General features: G+C 39.8%; 1 protein-coding gene across 1 annotated transcript; it reads left to right on the top strand.

Annotated features, from left to right (window-relative positions):
* Window positions 1–3,068: 3,068 nt before the first annotated feature.
* On the top strand, window positions 3,069–9,450 carry pdrg1 (p53 and DNA-damage regulated 1). The gene is made up of 5 exons (XM_072665763.1): window positions 3,069–3,236; window positions 4,280–4,355; window positions 4,757–4,831; window positions 4,917–4,997; window positions 5,447–9,450. Exons 1-5 carry the CDS (start codon window positions 3,159–3,161, stop codon window positions 5,527–5,529), a joined length of 393 nt encoding a protein of 130 aa, XP_072521864.1. The 5' UTR covers window positions 3,069–3,158; the 3' UTR covers window positions 5,530–9,450.
* The last annotated feature ends 8,517 nt before the right edge of the window (window positions 9,451–17,967 follow it).

The following is a 17,967-nucleotide window of genomic DNA, read 5'->3' as shown; positions in this document are numbered from 1 at the left end:
GATATTTATTATGTACATAAAACCCTTTTTAAGGGAGTTTAAGGCTAAAGTGTTTTTCACATATATATACAATTAAGTGCTGGTTAATGATATTTCTTGGTATGGTTAATGATAGTTCTTAAGAGGATTAAGGTATTTAGACTGATGTTTGATATTTGTTCTGGGGACAATATACCAATGAGCCTAATATGCTGTTGGTTTTCTACATACCACCAGAACAGCTCTGAAGGTGCCCTGTGTTATCTGGCACCAAAATGTTAGCAGCAGATCCTTTAAGTCCAGTAAGTTGCGAGGTGGAGACACTGAGGATTAGACTTTTTGTTCCAGCACATCCCGCAGATGGTGGATTGCACTGCGATCTGGGGAATTTGCAGGTCAGAGTAACACCTTGAACTTTCTTGTTCTTCAAACCGTTCCCAAACATTGTGTCTCCGGCAAAGTGCTTTATCTTGTCATAAGAGGCTACTGCCAGTAGGGGAATATTATTACCATGAAGTGGTGTACCTGGTCTGCAACAACGTTTTGGTAGGTGGCAAGTGTCAGAATGTTGTCCATATGAGTGCCCAGATTCAGGGTTCTCAGCAGGACATTCCTAGAGCCTTACACTCCATCCACTGGCTTGTCTTCTTTCCACAGTTCCCAGTTCCAGCACCGTTGTCAGGTTTAAGTCACAGCAACAGCTACTGATTAAGATTTTCTGAAGCTGAATCTGGTGAGAAGCAGTAGGACAAACCTGTAAAGTTCAAGTGGAAGTACAGAAACTAACGGTGAAGAAAACAATTCATATGAAGTTACTCAACATACACATTCTACATATAAGGTAAGGTAAGGTGTTAATAACAGCCTATTAACAAAATATAGCAATCGTAGGATTACATTCATTACCTATATGACAATGATTATCTAGATTGTGCTCAAAATTTACTTCATTACCCATTTAAAAAAGATATATTCTTTTAGCTAGTGGTTGAAAATGTTACATGATCAATAGCACAATAGTAGTCAAGTGAAACACTTTATTACTCTATAGTGATAAAAACAGCATTTCTGTTTGGTCTTTATACATATATATCAAAGAGGGTGTACTTTGTGTGTGTGTGTACATATATATATATATATATATATATATATATATATATATATATATATATATATACATACATATATATACACACACACACAAACACACACACACACACAAAAAAAAAGTAAACACATATCAAATAACACATCCTAGATCTGAAAGAATGAAATATTCTCATTGAGTACTTTGTTCTGTACAAAGTTGAATGTGCTGTCATCAATGGAAATCAAATGTATTAACCAATGGAGGCCTGGATTTGAGACTTAGTATTATGGGTGGTATACGTGCCTGTATGACCTCCCTACAATGCCTGGGCATGCTCCTGATGAGGTGGCGGTTGGTCTCCTGAGGGATCTCCTCCCAGACCAAGACTAAAGCATCCACCAACTCCTGGACAGTCTGTGGTGCAACGTGACGGTGGATGGAGCGAGACATGATGTCCCAGATGTGCTCAATCGGATTCAGGTCTGGGGAACGGGCGGGCCAGTCCATAGCTTCAATGGCTTCATCTTGCAGGAACTGCTGACACACTCCATCCACATGAGGTCTAGCATTATCCTGCATTAGGATGAACCCAGGGCCAACCGCACCAGCATATGGTCTCACAAGGGGTCTGAGGATCTCATCTCGGTACCTAATGGCAGTCAGGCTACCTCTGGCGAGCACATGGAGGGCATGGATGGCCTTCCAAAGAAATGCCACCCCACACCATTACTGACCCACTGCCAAACCGGTCATGCTGAAGGATCTCCAGACTCTGTCACGTCTGTCACATGTGCTCAGTGTGAACCTGCTTTCATCTGTGAAGGGCAAAGAGCGCCAGTGGCGAATTTGCCAATCCTGGTGTTCTCTGGCAAATGCCAAGCGTCCTGCACGGTGTTGGACTGTGAGCACAACCCCCATCTGTGGACGTCAGGCCCTCATACCATCTTCATGGAGTCGGTTTCTAACCATTTGTGCAGACACATTTGTGGCCTACTGGAGGTCATTTTGCAGGGCTCTGGCAGTGCTCCTCCTGTTCCTCCTTGCACAAAGGTGGGGGTAGCGGTCCTGCTGCTGGGTTGTTGCCCACCTACGGCCTCCTCCACGTCTCCTGGTGTACTGACAGACACAGCAAACCTTCTTGCCACAGCTCGCATTGATGTGCCATCCTGGATGAGCTGCACTACCTGAGTCACTTGTGTGGGTTGTAGAGTCCATCTCATGCTACCACGAGTGTGAAAGCACCACCAACATTCAAAAGTAATCAAAACATCAGCCAGAAAGCATAGGTACTGAGAAGTGGTCTGTGGTCCCCACCTGCAGAACCACTCCTCTATTGAGTGTCTTGCTAATTGCCAATAATTTCCACCTGTTGTCTATTCCATTTGCACAACAGCATGTGAAATTGATTGTCAATCAGTGTTGCTTCCTAAGTGGACAGTTTAATTTCACAGAAGTTTGATTTACTTGGAGTTATATTGTGGTGTTTAAGTGTTCCCTTTATTTTTTGAGCATTGTACACACACACACACACACACACACATTATATATATATATATATATATATATAGAGAGAGAGAGAGAGAAAGAGAGAATCAGGAAACATCAAACCTCAAAAGGTGTGAATAATCACACAGCATTATACTGTAAACAATGAACCATAAATTACAATAAAAACAGGATATATTTGTAACTCAGTGTTTCATTCCTTTCAAATTGTAAAAACATATTATGATATGTATTATGATTAAAACATTGTAAAGATACAAATCCATCTGTAATTATTTTGAGTAACTGAGAAAATAGTAACTATACTCACCTCTGTGTGTACTATGTTCCACCAATGCTTGACGAGTATCTTTTAATTCCTACTTAAATTGTGTTTGTCAAACAAGTTTGCTTCTATTTGCGTTATGCTTTATTTTAACACGTTTACTGGATCTCCTTTACCTTCACTGGTCGACAGTCTGTCATATTACAGACCTGCGTTGCAAGGGCGGAACTGATTATCGCACAGTCCTTGTTTCCCCGGACAGGCGGACTTATTTTTATTATTTATTCGCATGGTATAAACTCTTTTCCTACAAACACGATGGACTCCGCCAGGGTGATGGAGTATCTTATGGAGGTAGAGGTGGCAGCTGAAGACGTGCTCGCTGATAAACAACAGGTAGACTGAGAAGAGCCGATAAAATAGACGATTATAGCTCTCTCAGAGCAGAGCCGGTGTCCGTCCGGTCCAGATAGAACCGCTGTAGATTAGCGTGTCAAGTTAGCACATATAAAGGTACATACAGAATATTAAGGTAAAATAAATATATTTTAAAAGAATTCTAGCACTAAAACTAAAGGTAGAATAGTTTGATAGTATAAGCTGCGTATTCTGAAAATGCTCCCAGCACAAAACGGTAGGGAGGATACCTGGACCTCGAATCCAGTTCTGGATTTTGTCATCCTTAGTATCCAATTATTTACATCGGCTGTTTTCTTCATTTTCAGTAACTTAAATCCTGTCCTTTACATAAATGCTCCCTTCATTTGCAGAAATACTGAGCAACATATTTAGCCACCAGATCAGCATCCACACCTATAGCTAAAACTCAAGTGATACCAGTACTCTGAGTTTGTGTAATATAGCTAGATTACTTCATTAATAGCAGAAATTAACATTAGGAACAGTAATAACGTTACAAAACCCAAATGATGTTTATCAGCCTGTCTGTGGGACAGCTCCATTGTTAAAAATATCCTGCAATAGCTTATATTAATAGGTACAGCTGCCTAAATAAAGCTGTAGGTGGCATCTGATATAAATGTAGCATATCAGCTACTATATCAGCACTTTTGGAAAGTAAGTTCTGATGGCATATTTGAAGATGAACAAAATTGGCATGCAAAACAAAACAAAAAAACTCCTAAAACAGTCATTTTATTATACACAAGCGAATTTACAGGCTTGAGTAGAACAATTTATTAGAACACTTGTGTTGAACCTGGCCTTCAGGCAGTGGTGGATTGCTGAAATTTGCTCCTTGAGAGACCTAATTTCTTTTATAACTTATGTGATGGTTGCAGCATAAACTTCATAAACACAAATCTTATCCCACATTTGGGATAACCGGTTGCTGTTTAGTCTTTGGAAAAGTGTGGTTAGGTGTATGGAAAGTGTTGTGAAAGGAAAGGCCTGCTAAACCCTACTTTATGTTAATGCAGATTGTAGACCTTGACGCAAGAAGGAACAGAAACCGAGAAGCAATGAATGCTCTCCGAAATAGTGCTTCTGATAATGGTAAGTGGATGACTACTTTATATTGCTACCTGTACAGAAATACAGAGTAAAGTATACTGTATGTTCGAAGATTTGTGAACACATTCTTATCCAACTTGATGAGTAGGTGCCTCAGGCCTCAGCTGGAGGAAGAAACCTTGGGATGAACCAAGACTCCCAAGGGGGACCCATCCTCCTCTAGCCTAAACTATTTATAAATTATTGATAAAAGTGACCAAACCAACTGTTATACTGCTCAGGTGTGCAACATATTCTCAATCATAATATAATAATCATGGTGTAGTATAACTTAATATAGTCATGGCAGTGATGGTAAGAGTAATGAGAGTAGTGATGGGTAATAGTGGTAATATTAGCTGCTGTTTATTTTCCACGTTGTTTTCATTTCTGTTTCTTCACAGATAAAGTCAAAGTCTGCTTTGGAAACATGTTCATTAAATTCCCCAAGGAGAATGCCAAAGCCATGATGCAGAAAGGCAAGTACAGTGTTTCACACCTTGTAGTCATGCTCTGTTACATTGAACAGCTTGGTTTAGAGTGTGTGAAATGTCTCCTCAACAGACCAGGAACAGCTTGATCAAGAAATAAACGACCTCCGTAAACGTCTAAAAGCAAAAGTAAATCATCTCAACGACCTACAAGGTACTGAACAGATTTATCTTAATTTATGTGCAAGGAACAGACGGTAGTAATATTACAATAGTATATGAATGGTATTATTATTATTATTATTATTATTATTATTATATAAATGGTAAAAGTGCATTTATAATACTAGCAGTATGCCATCAAGAGTTTGACATAGGATGCATACATTTTACCATTACTTACATTTTCCTCAGTTATCAATTAAGATTTGTACAGAATGCTCTTGCTCTTAACGTGTATAGTATATCACCAGTGTCTCCAAATATGCAGCTTTGTAGCGATTGAAAAAACCTTGTTAACTTTCAATGAAAGTCAGTGTAATTCATTTTAGAGCGTTTCTATTGGTCCGTTCATCATGAAAGTTTGAGACAATATACAAAAAAAATTGGATGCAAAATTCTTATATAGCATAATTCATTTTCTGCTGTTTTTCTGTGTTACAGGGAAGCCTGAGCTCAGGGGATACAACCTCACTCCACTCAGCAATGATGAACTGAAGGCAATTAATAGTGTCCTCAAGAGATAGAATTACTAGAGACAATGCAGGCAAGAGACTTGAATTTCGTTTCAAAACCTGATGCCAAACCTGAGGGTGCAGTCAAGAGGAGTGAGAACTTATGAAGTCATATAAGCTCTAAAATCGAGCAGGGAAAAGTATCTCTTCGTACATTTTGTCCAGATATGGGAATGTTTGCATATTGGAATCAATAGCAGTAACCCTTTACTACCCATCTGTTGCTTAAAACACACATTCTTAAACATAGACCTGTGGACACACACATACCATAGAGTGGAAATCCTACTGTGTGAATGCTTGATTGAATTTGATCTTTGAAATTGTGCTTTCTAAATAAATCTAATGTGTTCAGTGTTCAGATACGTGTCCCACCATTAAGGCCACTCAGTACAGTGTTCAGCCACCAGAGAGCAGTGTTTATCCATCAGTTGTAGTCCTGCCCATATGCGCTGTGCCTTAGCAATTGTTCAATGGATGGATATTGTTCGCTTGGTATTGGTGTTTTATGGTTGTGCTGTCTTCAAACATTGCTGGTTTTGATTTTGGGTGCCTCTGTATAATTTTATCTGAAAGGAATGCTCTGTGGTTTAGTGAAATTACTCTGAACCAGAAGCAATAATGGAAAAGATTTAAAACCTCAAAAGCAATTTTCCACCTAAATTGTGTTCGAAACTACTGTGGACAGTTTATCCCCAAAGCTAAGGTTATTCTTTTCTTGTGTGTGCTAGAGGAAAACTTGGAAACTGAAAATTGCACTGGGGTCAGCATGCATATTCTTTAAATGCAGCTGTGCGTATTATAGGGCGGGTTAATGCTCAAAATGATGTCTTCTTATGCTATTGTTTTCATCTCCTTACAGATACAGTTGTAGCTCCTTTGCCAAGTTAAAAAGCAGGTGTTGTACACTAATAACCTCTTGCATTGCCTAGGGGCAGCATAGCAACATAGTGCCTATTTAGCATGGTGAGTGGGTTGCGTGCAGTGGTGTAGACCTGGATGTATTCCAATGAGATGAGTATCAAACTAAGAGTCTATTTTCAGTTATATAATCACTAATTAAGGCACTCACCCAGAAGAGTGCATGGGAAAACATCATTTTGCAGCTATATGTGCAATATATTATGTGGTGTATGGGTTCAAAATAAGTCAAGACTCAAAAAGTCAAGACCAGAACTGCGGTCCTCCCAGTGGAGGTTCAATTGTGCCATGCTGTTCATAACATATAATTTTGACCTGTTATTGCCAGAAGGCAGTCTAAAATTGAAGGCAGCAAACGGGCAGGAATTACCTGATGCATGGACTATGTGTATTACTGCACAGTTTGGTTCTCAGAAAGTTTTAAGGCCCTTTAATTTTCATCTTGATTTTACAGACTGAGGAAGCTGTCCAGCTTTACTGAGGAAGCAAAACACTGATGATGTGCTAAGGGCACTTATTAGCATGTGTAAATGAAGTGTGAGTGATGGGTTGATATGAGCAGCCTTGCTTGGATTCTTAGGTCAGTGTTATGGAATACTGTCGTTTTTGGCTGGCATTCCCACTCCTAACCAGCTCAGAATGCGGTTAACAGTTTTGGCGAGGCCACCGGGCAGTTATTCTGTTTCTGTTCATCCAGCGCACTAAGGGCGTGTCGGCTCCCTTTTACTCTGCTGTAAGACTTGGATTGGTTTCTGTGTCTGATAAATTAGACCTTGTTTCTTGTTCTGGGCACACATGTTCTTTCGGGGTTGAGATTAAAATATCTCCAAATGGTTAATGCCTGTTCTGAACAAGACTGCTGACCTTTCGCCCTCCCATGAGTGCAATATCCTAGGATTCTGAAGGATTCTGGATTATATAGTAGGTCGTTTGACCTGGAATCCACAGAGATTGGGGTCACGCCTGGTCGAAGCTTTTCTGAGATTTAGATTGAATTAAACTAATGTTCCTGCTTCCAAATTCTCCAAACCAGTTCTTACTCTAAGCAGAAATGGATTCATGGCGTATTATAAAACCCTGATCGTTGTGGTCCTGTTATGTAGCAGTGTAAGGAAAAGTAGCATATTGAAACACCACCTTTAAAACTGTACAAATCAACCAGTAAGGTGAGGAGGTCAGTCAAACTATCAAAACAGATAACTCCCTGATGAAAGTGTGTATCATATTCACCACTAAGAGGAAAAAGACATTTTACGATAATCTCTCCGTTGGTTCCCAAAGGCCATATATTTCCTACTATTGCTTTCTTTGTCAAGCTCATATGCTGCTTAGTGTGCTTTTGGTCACGTTCGTTGGAACACAGATCGTTTTTTGTTTATGTTGTCACGCATGATGATGAAGAAGAAGCTGCTGATGGTGACCTTTTGGATGATGTGCATCCCACCTGCTCTAAAGCTTCTAAAAGCTGGCCTTAAGGGGGTAAAATATCAGAGGACAGAACTGTCAGACTGGAGCCAAACGCTGAGTTAGGGGAGCCTGAAGAACCTGGGTCAAAAGCACAGTGGTTAATATTATGCTTAAGGTCAGATTTAGTTGAGTGCAAGATGCATTGGATTACTGCCATATTGGTTTTAGAGTTTGATTGGTGTTTTTATTATTAATAATTTTGTTGATTTTAAATAGGAAGTATAATTAAGTGATTTGATTTAATTTGAGTTTCATGAGCTGTTTCTTATTTTTACTGCTACCTTTTCCACTCTGGTTTTGGGGCGGCGGGGGATGAGGGCCAAGGTTTCTGCTGAGTACAAAGAAGTGGCACCCAGCTGATGACTGTGAAGAATCTGCTGTTTAGGCTTATTCTGGTTTTGGCTGAGTGTTACTGCAAATGCTAACACAGAAGTCTATTGCTTTCCTTCCTAATGCTGGTTGTGGACTCAGACATTGAAGCCCTTTATATCAATACACAGTCTTGCTACAGGGTCGCTCCTTGACCATAGTTTCTGTATCATGTCTTGAGTGCTGTAATGGGAGATGCTTATTGTAAACCCCTTTCTGTGCAATCTTTTTTGTTGGAGCCCTGCAAAAAGCCAAATATCCCTCTCCTCGGCTGGGATGCGTCTTTCTCTTTTGATGTTTGCTGACCTTCCACACACCTGCTGTTGCTTATATGATTTTCACTTTACAATATAAAGCGCCCATATTATTGCTCAGTAGGGGTGTCAGCGGAGGCCTTTCATTCATGACCGGCATTGAAGGAACATTGTTTTCCTCTTTTCCCCACGTGCTGCTCAGGCTCACTCAGTGGAGCTATTGGGACTCTTAAGGTGGCAAGCATGACCTTTTTATTGCAAGGAAGACTAAACACCATGGATATGGTTGGCAGTAAGCAGCTAAAACCAGATGTAAATCAGGCGGCTTCAAAAGAAGATTTGTGGTCTCTGAACAGGAATTGGAGTCATAAACATTGGAGTTTGATAGTGTGCGACTCTTACTTAAAGCAAGCAAAGCGTGGGGTCAGGTTTTCTTTTCTTGATGGTTTCTGGGACATTCTGGTCTGTGGAATTTAACAGCAATAACATGGGGGTAACTGCTTTTCTGAGGTTGACCACACACTGACGGGGCCGCCGCCACGGGTACAAGCTTGTCATGGTAGTTAACCTTGCTTCTCCTGAGCTACTTAAGTATACAGTTTAGCCAAGCAAACACTTCCCTCTCTCCTCAGGCAGAGATTACACACTCTTACACGCTCTGCTCTCCTTTAGCTCTCATACCTGAGCTGCAGGTATACTTTCTGAAGACGCTGCACATCCAGATAAACTAGGCTGGCGATATGCCAGCTTTCCCCAAACAATGTTTGGCATGAATATTATGACTTTTTTATAGACTTAAAATGTGCCGAAGAGAACGTGTGTTCCTTGTTTTTTTTCTTAATGTATTGTAATATTTTTATTTTATTGTATTATTTAAGTGTATTAAAAAAAAAAAAAAAAAGTAAGGAAATGTTTCAAACAATGCCATGTCAGTGATCAAATCATTTTAATTTGATGTGAATTTTCTCTTACCCCTGTGTGTTGCATGCGTAGAGTATGTACAATCAAGTTGATTAATGAACTGTAGACAGTGAGCTGTGTGTGTACTCTCCATTTTGGACACGATTACCAGAGGTGCAGCAATAAAGTGCTGCATGCCTTTGGAGTTGGAGAATCCTGCTCTCACACACCAGAATTTCCGAGCTGGAGTTGATCCCAACAGGCCAAAACTGGGACTCTCAGCAATGACTCACAACATGATGACCTAATATGCTCTTGGTTCTTCATATTCCAAAGCAACTTACTCTACAACACTTCCGAAGGTGCTCTGTCGTATCAACAGATTCTTTACATTCTGTAAGTTTGGAGGTGGAACACCTCAGAGGTGATGAGGCCCAAAGTTTCTGCTTTAATTTTAAGAAGTGGAGCCGCCGCAGGTCGAAATTGTTCCAGCATATCCCACAGAAACATGGGGCACGTACCTGGCCGTCCACGTAATGTAAAAGAAAACAGGATTTATCTGATCAAGCCACCTTCTTTCATTGCTCCGAGGTCCAGTTCCTACAATTTGGTTCATGCTTGCCTATTTCTCCCCCATCCAATACGCTGTTGACTGTTCAGCTGTTGTCTTGCATAGGGGTCACCAGTCTTGGTCACAAAGGGCCAGTGTGCCTGCAGGTTCTCATTTCCATCATGGAATATAGAAAGTATACATGATTCCACTGGTATGATGTGTGCTCCTGCTAGGGTAAAATGAGAACTTGTAGCCACACTGGCCTTTTGTGGATAAGACAGAGGACCCCTGATCTAACATGCACTATACATCCAAATGTTTGTGGGCACCCCTTCTAGTGAAAGTATGTAGCTACTTTAAGTTGCACCCATTGCTGACACACATCCAAATGCACACACTGCTTGTCAAGTCCCTGGAGAGCAGTATTGCCAATAGAATAGGATTCTCTGGAGCAGATAAACATGAACCTATTGGCACCATGCCTAATACCAGGCGTGGGCTAGAAGGAGGGTTTAAAGCCACCCAGCATTGAGCTGTGGAGCTGTGGAGTAGTGGAAATGTGTTTTGGGAGGTGGGGTGGTGATCGTCCAACATCCTGACCTTCATAACACTCTTGTCGCCAAATGCAGTTAAATGCTCGCAGCATTATTCTTATTAGATAACCAGCATTATTCACATTCATCATATATATGTGATCATAATATTTTGGCTCATACGTAGACTGCATAAAAAATATTACATGAACACTTTGATGTTTGCCTTTGATGTGTATATGATTATAACCATGTGTAGTGTTTTAAGTGTTTTTCCCTCTTTCATAAGGTCACAGGGAAGTCTTCCTTTTCTGCACTGGCTCATTATAAACTTGCATGATCCTGTAAGCCCTCTGGGGTTTTAAACCAAAAGCCAACTGGAGCTAGTAAGTGTAAAAGGTTCGTTTTAGTCGTTTAGTCGTCTGCTGTAATTGTTCTGGGCAATTCTCATTCACTTGAGAAGCATGGTGACAGGGTACTTATTCAGCATATGTTCTCTGATCCCCACAGTGTAAACATGTTGCCAGTATAGTGTGATAGTTCAGGCATGCCTGGGCATCTGTGAAACTGGCTCAGTCATTTTTATTGTGATGCAACGGAAGATCTTACAATCATGGACATTGTGCTGAAAAATTCTTGTGGTTGTTCAATACACAGTGAAAGCAATGACACTAAACAAACGAATACAAAAAATCGTGGGAGACTAGTGATCTGTCAGTCATGTGCTTGGTGTAGTTATTAAATTTAAACACATGCTCTTACTCGCACATGCTGACAATAAGGATGCTTGCGGCAGCTGAATGGCATGGTGGGTTCTGCCCAAGGACAAAGAACTGCATTAAAACACCTCTAGTCTGGATGTTCATGTTTGTCTAGAATGTGTGAGAGGGGTGCAACAACTAAACGAAAATCAACTCAAATCAACAACCAACTCAGTTGGCAACTAATTTTATAGTCGATTTGTTTCTTGAGCTTCTTAAACAGTTCTGGTCACGAGTGAACTGCAGATTAAAAGCCAAAGTTTACCCATAACAGTGTGGAATACAGTTTTACTGCCGCTGTTATTATTATTATTTTTTTGCAGTAATAATTTTTTTACAGTAATAATTTCCTTGATCATAACTGCAGTGGAAACATACAGACTGAGCAGCTGTTTGTCACGTGAACGGAGCATGTGGAAAAACCATTACAGAGCTTTAAGGCAACAGGCATGCCACGCATGCGCCCCGACATTGCTCTGGTGTGGGAGAGGAGTTCTTTTATTATGAGGTGTGGTGGTCTCATATGGACAGGGGCTGAGTGTGAAAAGGTGAAATCTTTATATCGTTATAAACGAGGAGCCTGGCCACTGGTTGAAATATGAATGGAAGTTCTTGTAGTGCTCAGCATTGTGTTTGTTTACGGATAAAGTCCATAACAGAAAAGTGCCAATCAGCTTGCTGGTTAAGCCGTGAGCAGAGATGGGTTGATGATATTGTGTGGCTTGCCAGAACTTGTCAAAATAAAAGTCACTAATGCAAACGAAGCAGTAACACAAAATACTTTTAAACTGAAAGCTAAAATTATGAAATTATTGTTTCCCTTTTTTCTTTTTTGCTGGTTTAAAAAAATGTGGGAAAATTGATTTACTTATTTTATTACTGCTCTTTTGCACATCCTTGGTTTTAAATTTTGTCAGGAAAAAGATATTGAAGCTTTATTTATCTTTAATATTAGCAGGAAAGTTTGATAAGACAGTGGATTTTTAAACAAGGTATTCTTCTTTTTTGTCTTCAGTGTTCGTTAGCTAATGCATAAAACAACCTCAAGCTAAATTTAAAAGCTGATAGTTACATAAGAGTTATTTGTCAACTAAGTAATTCATAATCTGAATAATCGATTTTTCAACTATGAAAATAGCATTAGACATTTCAGCTCATATTACTTATCTAGGCTAATTATGTATTATCTTTATCATCTAGATTGAAATAACTAGCTGTTTGACTAAAATAAAAAAAAAACCCTTAAAACTATCAAAACATGATGTCAAAATGAATAATTATAATCTAAATGAAATTGGAGAACTCATCAAGATTTAAAAAATAAACTAAATTCAGTTTCACCATAAACTGAAGTAGAAAGATGTTATGCCAAGTCAATTTGGAGCATTTCTATTGGTCCATTCATCCAGAAATATTGACACAGTGTATAGTGCAGCTACATGGTTCAAAGGAAGTGGAAAACTAAAAATTACATGTTTTTCATTGGACAGCAGAGATATGAGATTGCTCTTCTCTTTAAAACAAGATCTGTGGAAATGTTCATTCCGTTATGATGAGCAAGCTTCTGAAATGTATATGCTGTAAGTATAAACATATAACTTGTTTGTCGGTAATGCCAACGGGTTCATTTGCCTTTCGGCGGGGTACACGCAACATTCATTCCAACAAACCCACGACTGAGATATAACCTTCACTGTTGTTTCCCCCTAAGGGGTTTTGCTTTACGTATCCTTGTGTGACTTGAAGCAAAGTATTCAGATAACCTTATGCAACCAGCTGGTGCCAGATTTGCTTCTGATGATGTGGTTTAGGGGCAGTGTCAACCAGCATACCTTGGCAAATGAGGTAATTGCTTTAGGGGGGTTTGTGCCAAAAAGGCGCAGTTTTGATAATAGGCATGAAACGTCTCTCCCCTCCTCTGGAATGCAGCCTCACACTGTCAGAATCCCTTGGCCTGCGAGTGTGAAGCTGTTCTGGTGTGACCCGTCTTTTGGCTGGGAAGCGTCCAGCAGTAAGAGAACAGCGAGGGCCCCCTGGGTTCCTGTCGGGGGGCAGAGTGGAGACTCGATGGACTGTCCCACGTCCAGCTCTGGCTCTGGGCTCCTCGCTGCTCAGCCTCTGGCTTCCATCATTTGACAGGAAGAGTGAAAAAGACATCTGCAATCACTTCCCCGGGGGGAAACTTCATAGTACCATCTCTGCACAAATCTTATCTGTGTTTACACCTCCTGCTGTGATCTTAACCTCAGCAACAGTGGAGGCACTCACCAGTTCATTAGTGCAGTCCATGTTCTGTTGAGAAGAACAAATCACTGGACCTAACATGACATTCTCAATTTGTTTTTACATGGATCCCACCCGTGCAATACGACTCTTGGTACTTTCCAGTGGTAATTGCAAGCAATTATAATACGCAGAATACAACAGAGGATGAATTTTGTTGCAACAGGGTTGCATAATGGTGGCTGGAGTTCTTCAAACTTCACTAAAAGTTCTCCAGCCCTGGGAGGGTACGACACCTATGTTCCGAAAACTGCAAATTGGTCCGACCATCCCACGAGTGAGTCAGTCAGTAGTGTCAGTTCAGCTTTGGAACCACAGTCAAAGGTCGGTTTCAGAGCTGCACGGACAATGAAAACAATAGTTGTGCAAGTTATTCAATATGTTTGAGCTATGTTCTTAAAACCGCTAATTAACTGGACAATTGGCCATTGTCCTTTAGATCACTGAAGGCCTGTGGGTTGGAATGAAGTACAGTATTTTCATTTCTGAGTGTGGACAGTTACTGTATTTTCTTTCTAAAGAGCATTTTCCTTAACGAAAGTAAATTTATAGACTGGTTTGAAATTTAGGAAAACCAAACCTGAAACATTATTTTTGGAAGAGAAGCAAGTCCTTTCTTATCTTGCTTCATCATTGTATCTGTGTTGCAGTGCCTACAGTGGTTTAGTGTCCTTTTTTATTCTCATACACTACACTCAGGCCCATACTGCTCCTGTCCTGTTCTCAGCAGGAACAGTGAGAAATCATGTGGAGACCTCCTGCTTCTATGCTTCGTTTGTCAGTTAGTGAACAGATGAATGGTTGTTCCCCCCACTTAAAGCATCTTCTGTAGTCAAAAAAAATCAGTCACACCTGTTATTCATTTAATAAAGTGAATCCTATATATGAAAGACTTCACGATAGCTTGAGATTTCAAAGCTGTCAAAGTGTCCCCCACATATAATTTCAGCGTAAATGACAGGGGACTCTTCTTGGGGGTGTGAAGGAGAGGATCAGTGGACGAGAGCCAAAATCCATTTTCCATTTCCTAGACCTCAAGCAACACAAAAATTTGCTTCACGCTCCCATACCTCTCACTGTGATAAACGACTGGACTGGGAGGACGTTTTTCCTGTTTCGCACAAACCCTCCCAGTCTAAAAGATAACACTGCACTTTTTCTTATGGGGCCACGAGCATTAAAATGTTCCATACCGAGCTGAACACGTAGGCCGTCAGGCCAGGCGCTATATAAATTTGGGGTGGGATTTGATGGACTTTTCAAGTTTGAGAACGTCCTAGATTAGATGGTTTTAATAGCGGCTTGAGGAGAAGTACTCCACATGAATCTGATAAGAATCTTTCTGGATTCGTATTTTACTGTATTTTCAGGGGGAATTTGGGAACAGGCCATAGAGTTTCAGACACATCCCAAATTGCACAATTCCAATGACTTTATAAGACAAGGCAAAAATGTTTAAATGAATGTTGATATAAAATAAGACTTTAATCTGAGGCATTTCTATTGGTCTATTTATCCAGAACTATTCACACAAACCATGCAGAAAACTAAATACGGACAAAAATGCCGCTACATGTTTTAGGGTCATAGTTTAGGGTTTCATAGTTTAGGGTATAGCTTAAGAACTTCTAGCCAGGGATGTGGAAAGCAGGGGGTGCTAAAGGAGCTGCTACAAATAATGAAAAAATACTTATCTGAGCATAGCATGTTATAGGATGAGGAACCGTGAATTGTCTGTACTGTTACACCCCTGCTACTCATGAGGGATGGTAACGGAATACATGTAACGGTGTTGCGTAATCAGAAAACATCAGTTACAGTTACAGTGGAAGAAGTAAGTAATTAGATTATTGGTAGATTTAAATAGTTAAAATAATTACATTAGCAGGATCACATTACAGCCTGAAAATGATCACAGACCCATTACTTCTAGTCGACTGAGGGAGCGTGTGCTTGTGGGATGCTGCTGCTGTTGATGTTCGTTGTTCGTTCATTTTTCCCTCCTGAAGCACACAGAGCTAGTTGAGTTTATCAGCACCCCCTCGGCAGAGACTCCTGAGTTGCCTTCCCATGCTGGAAAAATGCATTCACTAATATTTTTATTTTTTATTTTTAAAAAGGAAAACAAAAGGGAACATCACTCTACAGTATAAATCAGGCCTTTCAGCAGTAAAAAACTGGAATTTAAGGAAATATTTGTTAAGTTAACATTTAACACATTAAGTTAAATTACGATTGAACCCATGTAGACGAGCTACGACTGCTGTATGATTAGCTGACTGCTGGACACGATGTTGTCTAAATATTTACTTCTGTTGTTAAACGAATGTGCAATATTTTAGTACCATTAATAATGATCACAATAACGTGCAGTTAGTTCCGGCCACACAAGCTAATTTGTTGAAAAGCATTCTAACCAGTGCTGTTATTTTTGCCATAACAGGTCTGTGATAATTACATTGACATTATGACATTATTAATTAATTAGGTCAAAAACAAACTATTAGTTAGTCTCTGTAAGGAGCTGCAGAAGAAACCGTAGGCTGTGCAGTAAGTGAACGGAGTTCGTTATTGTTATGGTACAATATTTTGGCAGATGAAAATGCTAACATTTATATATGTTCACAGCTTTATTTATTTATTTTATTTACTTGATTTAGTTTTCAAGTTTCCTGTTATATAAATGCAATGGAACACTCAAGGTTGTGTGTTATCTTGAAATAATTGCACGGCTTATTACAGTCATGCTGTTATTTATATTACTTTAATATATTGCTTTAAATTCCTCGCTGACAACAAACTTTCTCAATTACTCCATTTTAATGTTTTTAAGATTCTTGCATAATCTAAAAAAGCCAGCAGCCATTTACACTGCCATGCTAGAAAAACCAGCATTGTTTCCCGTTTTGGAGAATAGGATATCGCTGCTGTCTAATGAAAAACATCTGCCCGTTTTTAGTTTTCTCCATTGTTTAAATCCTGTAGCTGCTCTGTACACTGTGTAAATAGTTCTGGATGAATGACTGGACCAATAGAAATGCTCTAAATGACTTGAAATAAACTCTTATTTTACATTGACTTCCATTCAAAGTTCAGAACATTTTTCCTTCTCCTGTAACGTCACCATTTTGCAGACATTTTGGAAAACGTGGTTTTCACTGGACAGTAGGGATGTATTATTTAGTAGATAGGGGATTTGCTTTATGAGGACACAAGATTGTTTGATGTGGACATGAGATGGTTTGGTATTTAGTGAAGACACACAGAACTTTCACTCTTTCAAAGAAAAGGAATCCAAAAGTAACGTTACTATAATAACGTTAATATAGTAACCCTTTGGATTATGTGATAATTTCACATATTTAAATTAACCCTCCCAACCCTGCTGCTGAAGCGCCCAACTGAGGTGTCATGGTTCTATATAGAACTTTTGCCATTACTTAAGAAGCCTTGAAGAACCGTCTGTAACATGAATCTACTGAAGAATGCATTTTTCTTTGCTGTGTAAAGAAATACATGCTATCTCGCACGGATATCTTTCTGTCCAGCATGTATGGATGATTGCATCATGTGATATGGTATCGCTGATTGATATTTACTTTCAGTAGATTTATCAGAAACGCATTAGACCACATGCTGGTCACGTCATAATGAACTGCTGCAGGATGACCTTCCGCAACTGAGATCTAAACACTGCTGAGATTAAATGTAAAGGGCAATAAATAAAGCAACGGGATAACAGATATATATACCTCAGAGACAGATATATCTTTAAAGCCTTCCTCCTGGGAGTTTTATTCGCTACATCCTAAGCAGCATGCCTCCGCGCCGCTGATATATGACCGCCTGGCAGGACAGACTAGGCTGGAACTAGTGCATGCTGAGTTCACGGTGCACCACCTACAGTTCTACATCTATATTAGACTACAGCAGACATTGATAGACTGGGATTGACTGCCCCAACAGTTAGGGCGTACTGTTATTTTCTTGACCACCTGAGACTGCCCCCGCCTCTAAGTTGTTTTAGTTGGCCGATTAGAATCCACAGTTTGCTTGATTACCATAGGTTTAAGTCTGTCTAAGTACGAGACAAATCAAATAGACGTGAACTTTGTGGTGAACTCCATCTTGTTCTACTACCACTACTTCATAGTTAATAAAATATGAGTGTAACAAGATTTAGTGGATTAATAATCTAGCAGAATTTGTAAGTTTCTGCAGTTTTGCAAAGTGCAAAAGTGTTATTAATAAGTGGTTTGATTGAGAAATCACTGTGGAACCACACTGGTCTGATCAAAAAGCAACAAGTGATCAAATAAAAAGCAAAGCCATTGGCTCCTGACAGGTTTATAGATGGCAGTTTGTCACAGCTGCACTTTGGCTTGAAAATTCTCTGCAGTTCTCAAGCC

The sequence above is a fragment of the Salminus brasiliensis genome, chromosome 21 (genome assembly GCF_030463535.1).
Source record: "Salminus brasiliensis chromosome 21, fSalBra1.hap2, whole genome shotgun sequence".
In the NCBI taxonomy this organism is placed as follows: domain Eukaryota; kingdom Metazoa; phylum Chordata; class Actinopteri; order Characiformes; family Bryconidae; genus Salminus; species Salminus brasiliensis.
The sequence above is the reverse complement of the archived record's forward strand: the minus strand, read 5'-3'. Positions and strand labels throughout refer to the sequence as shown.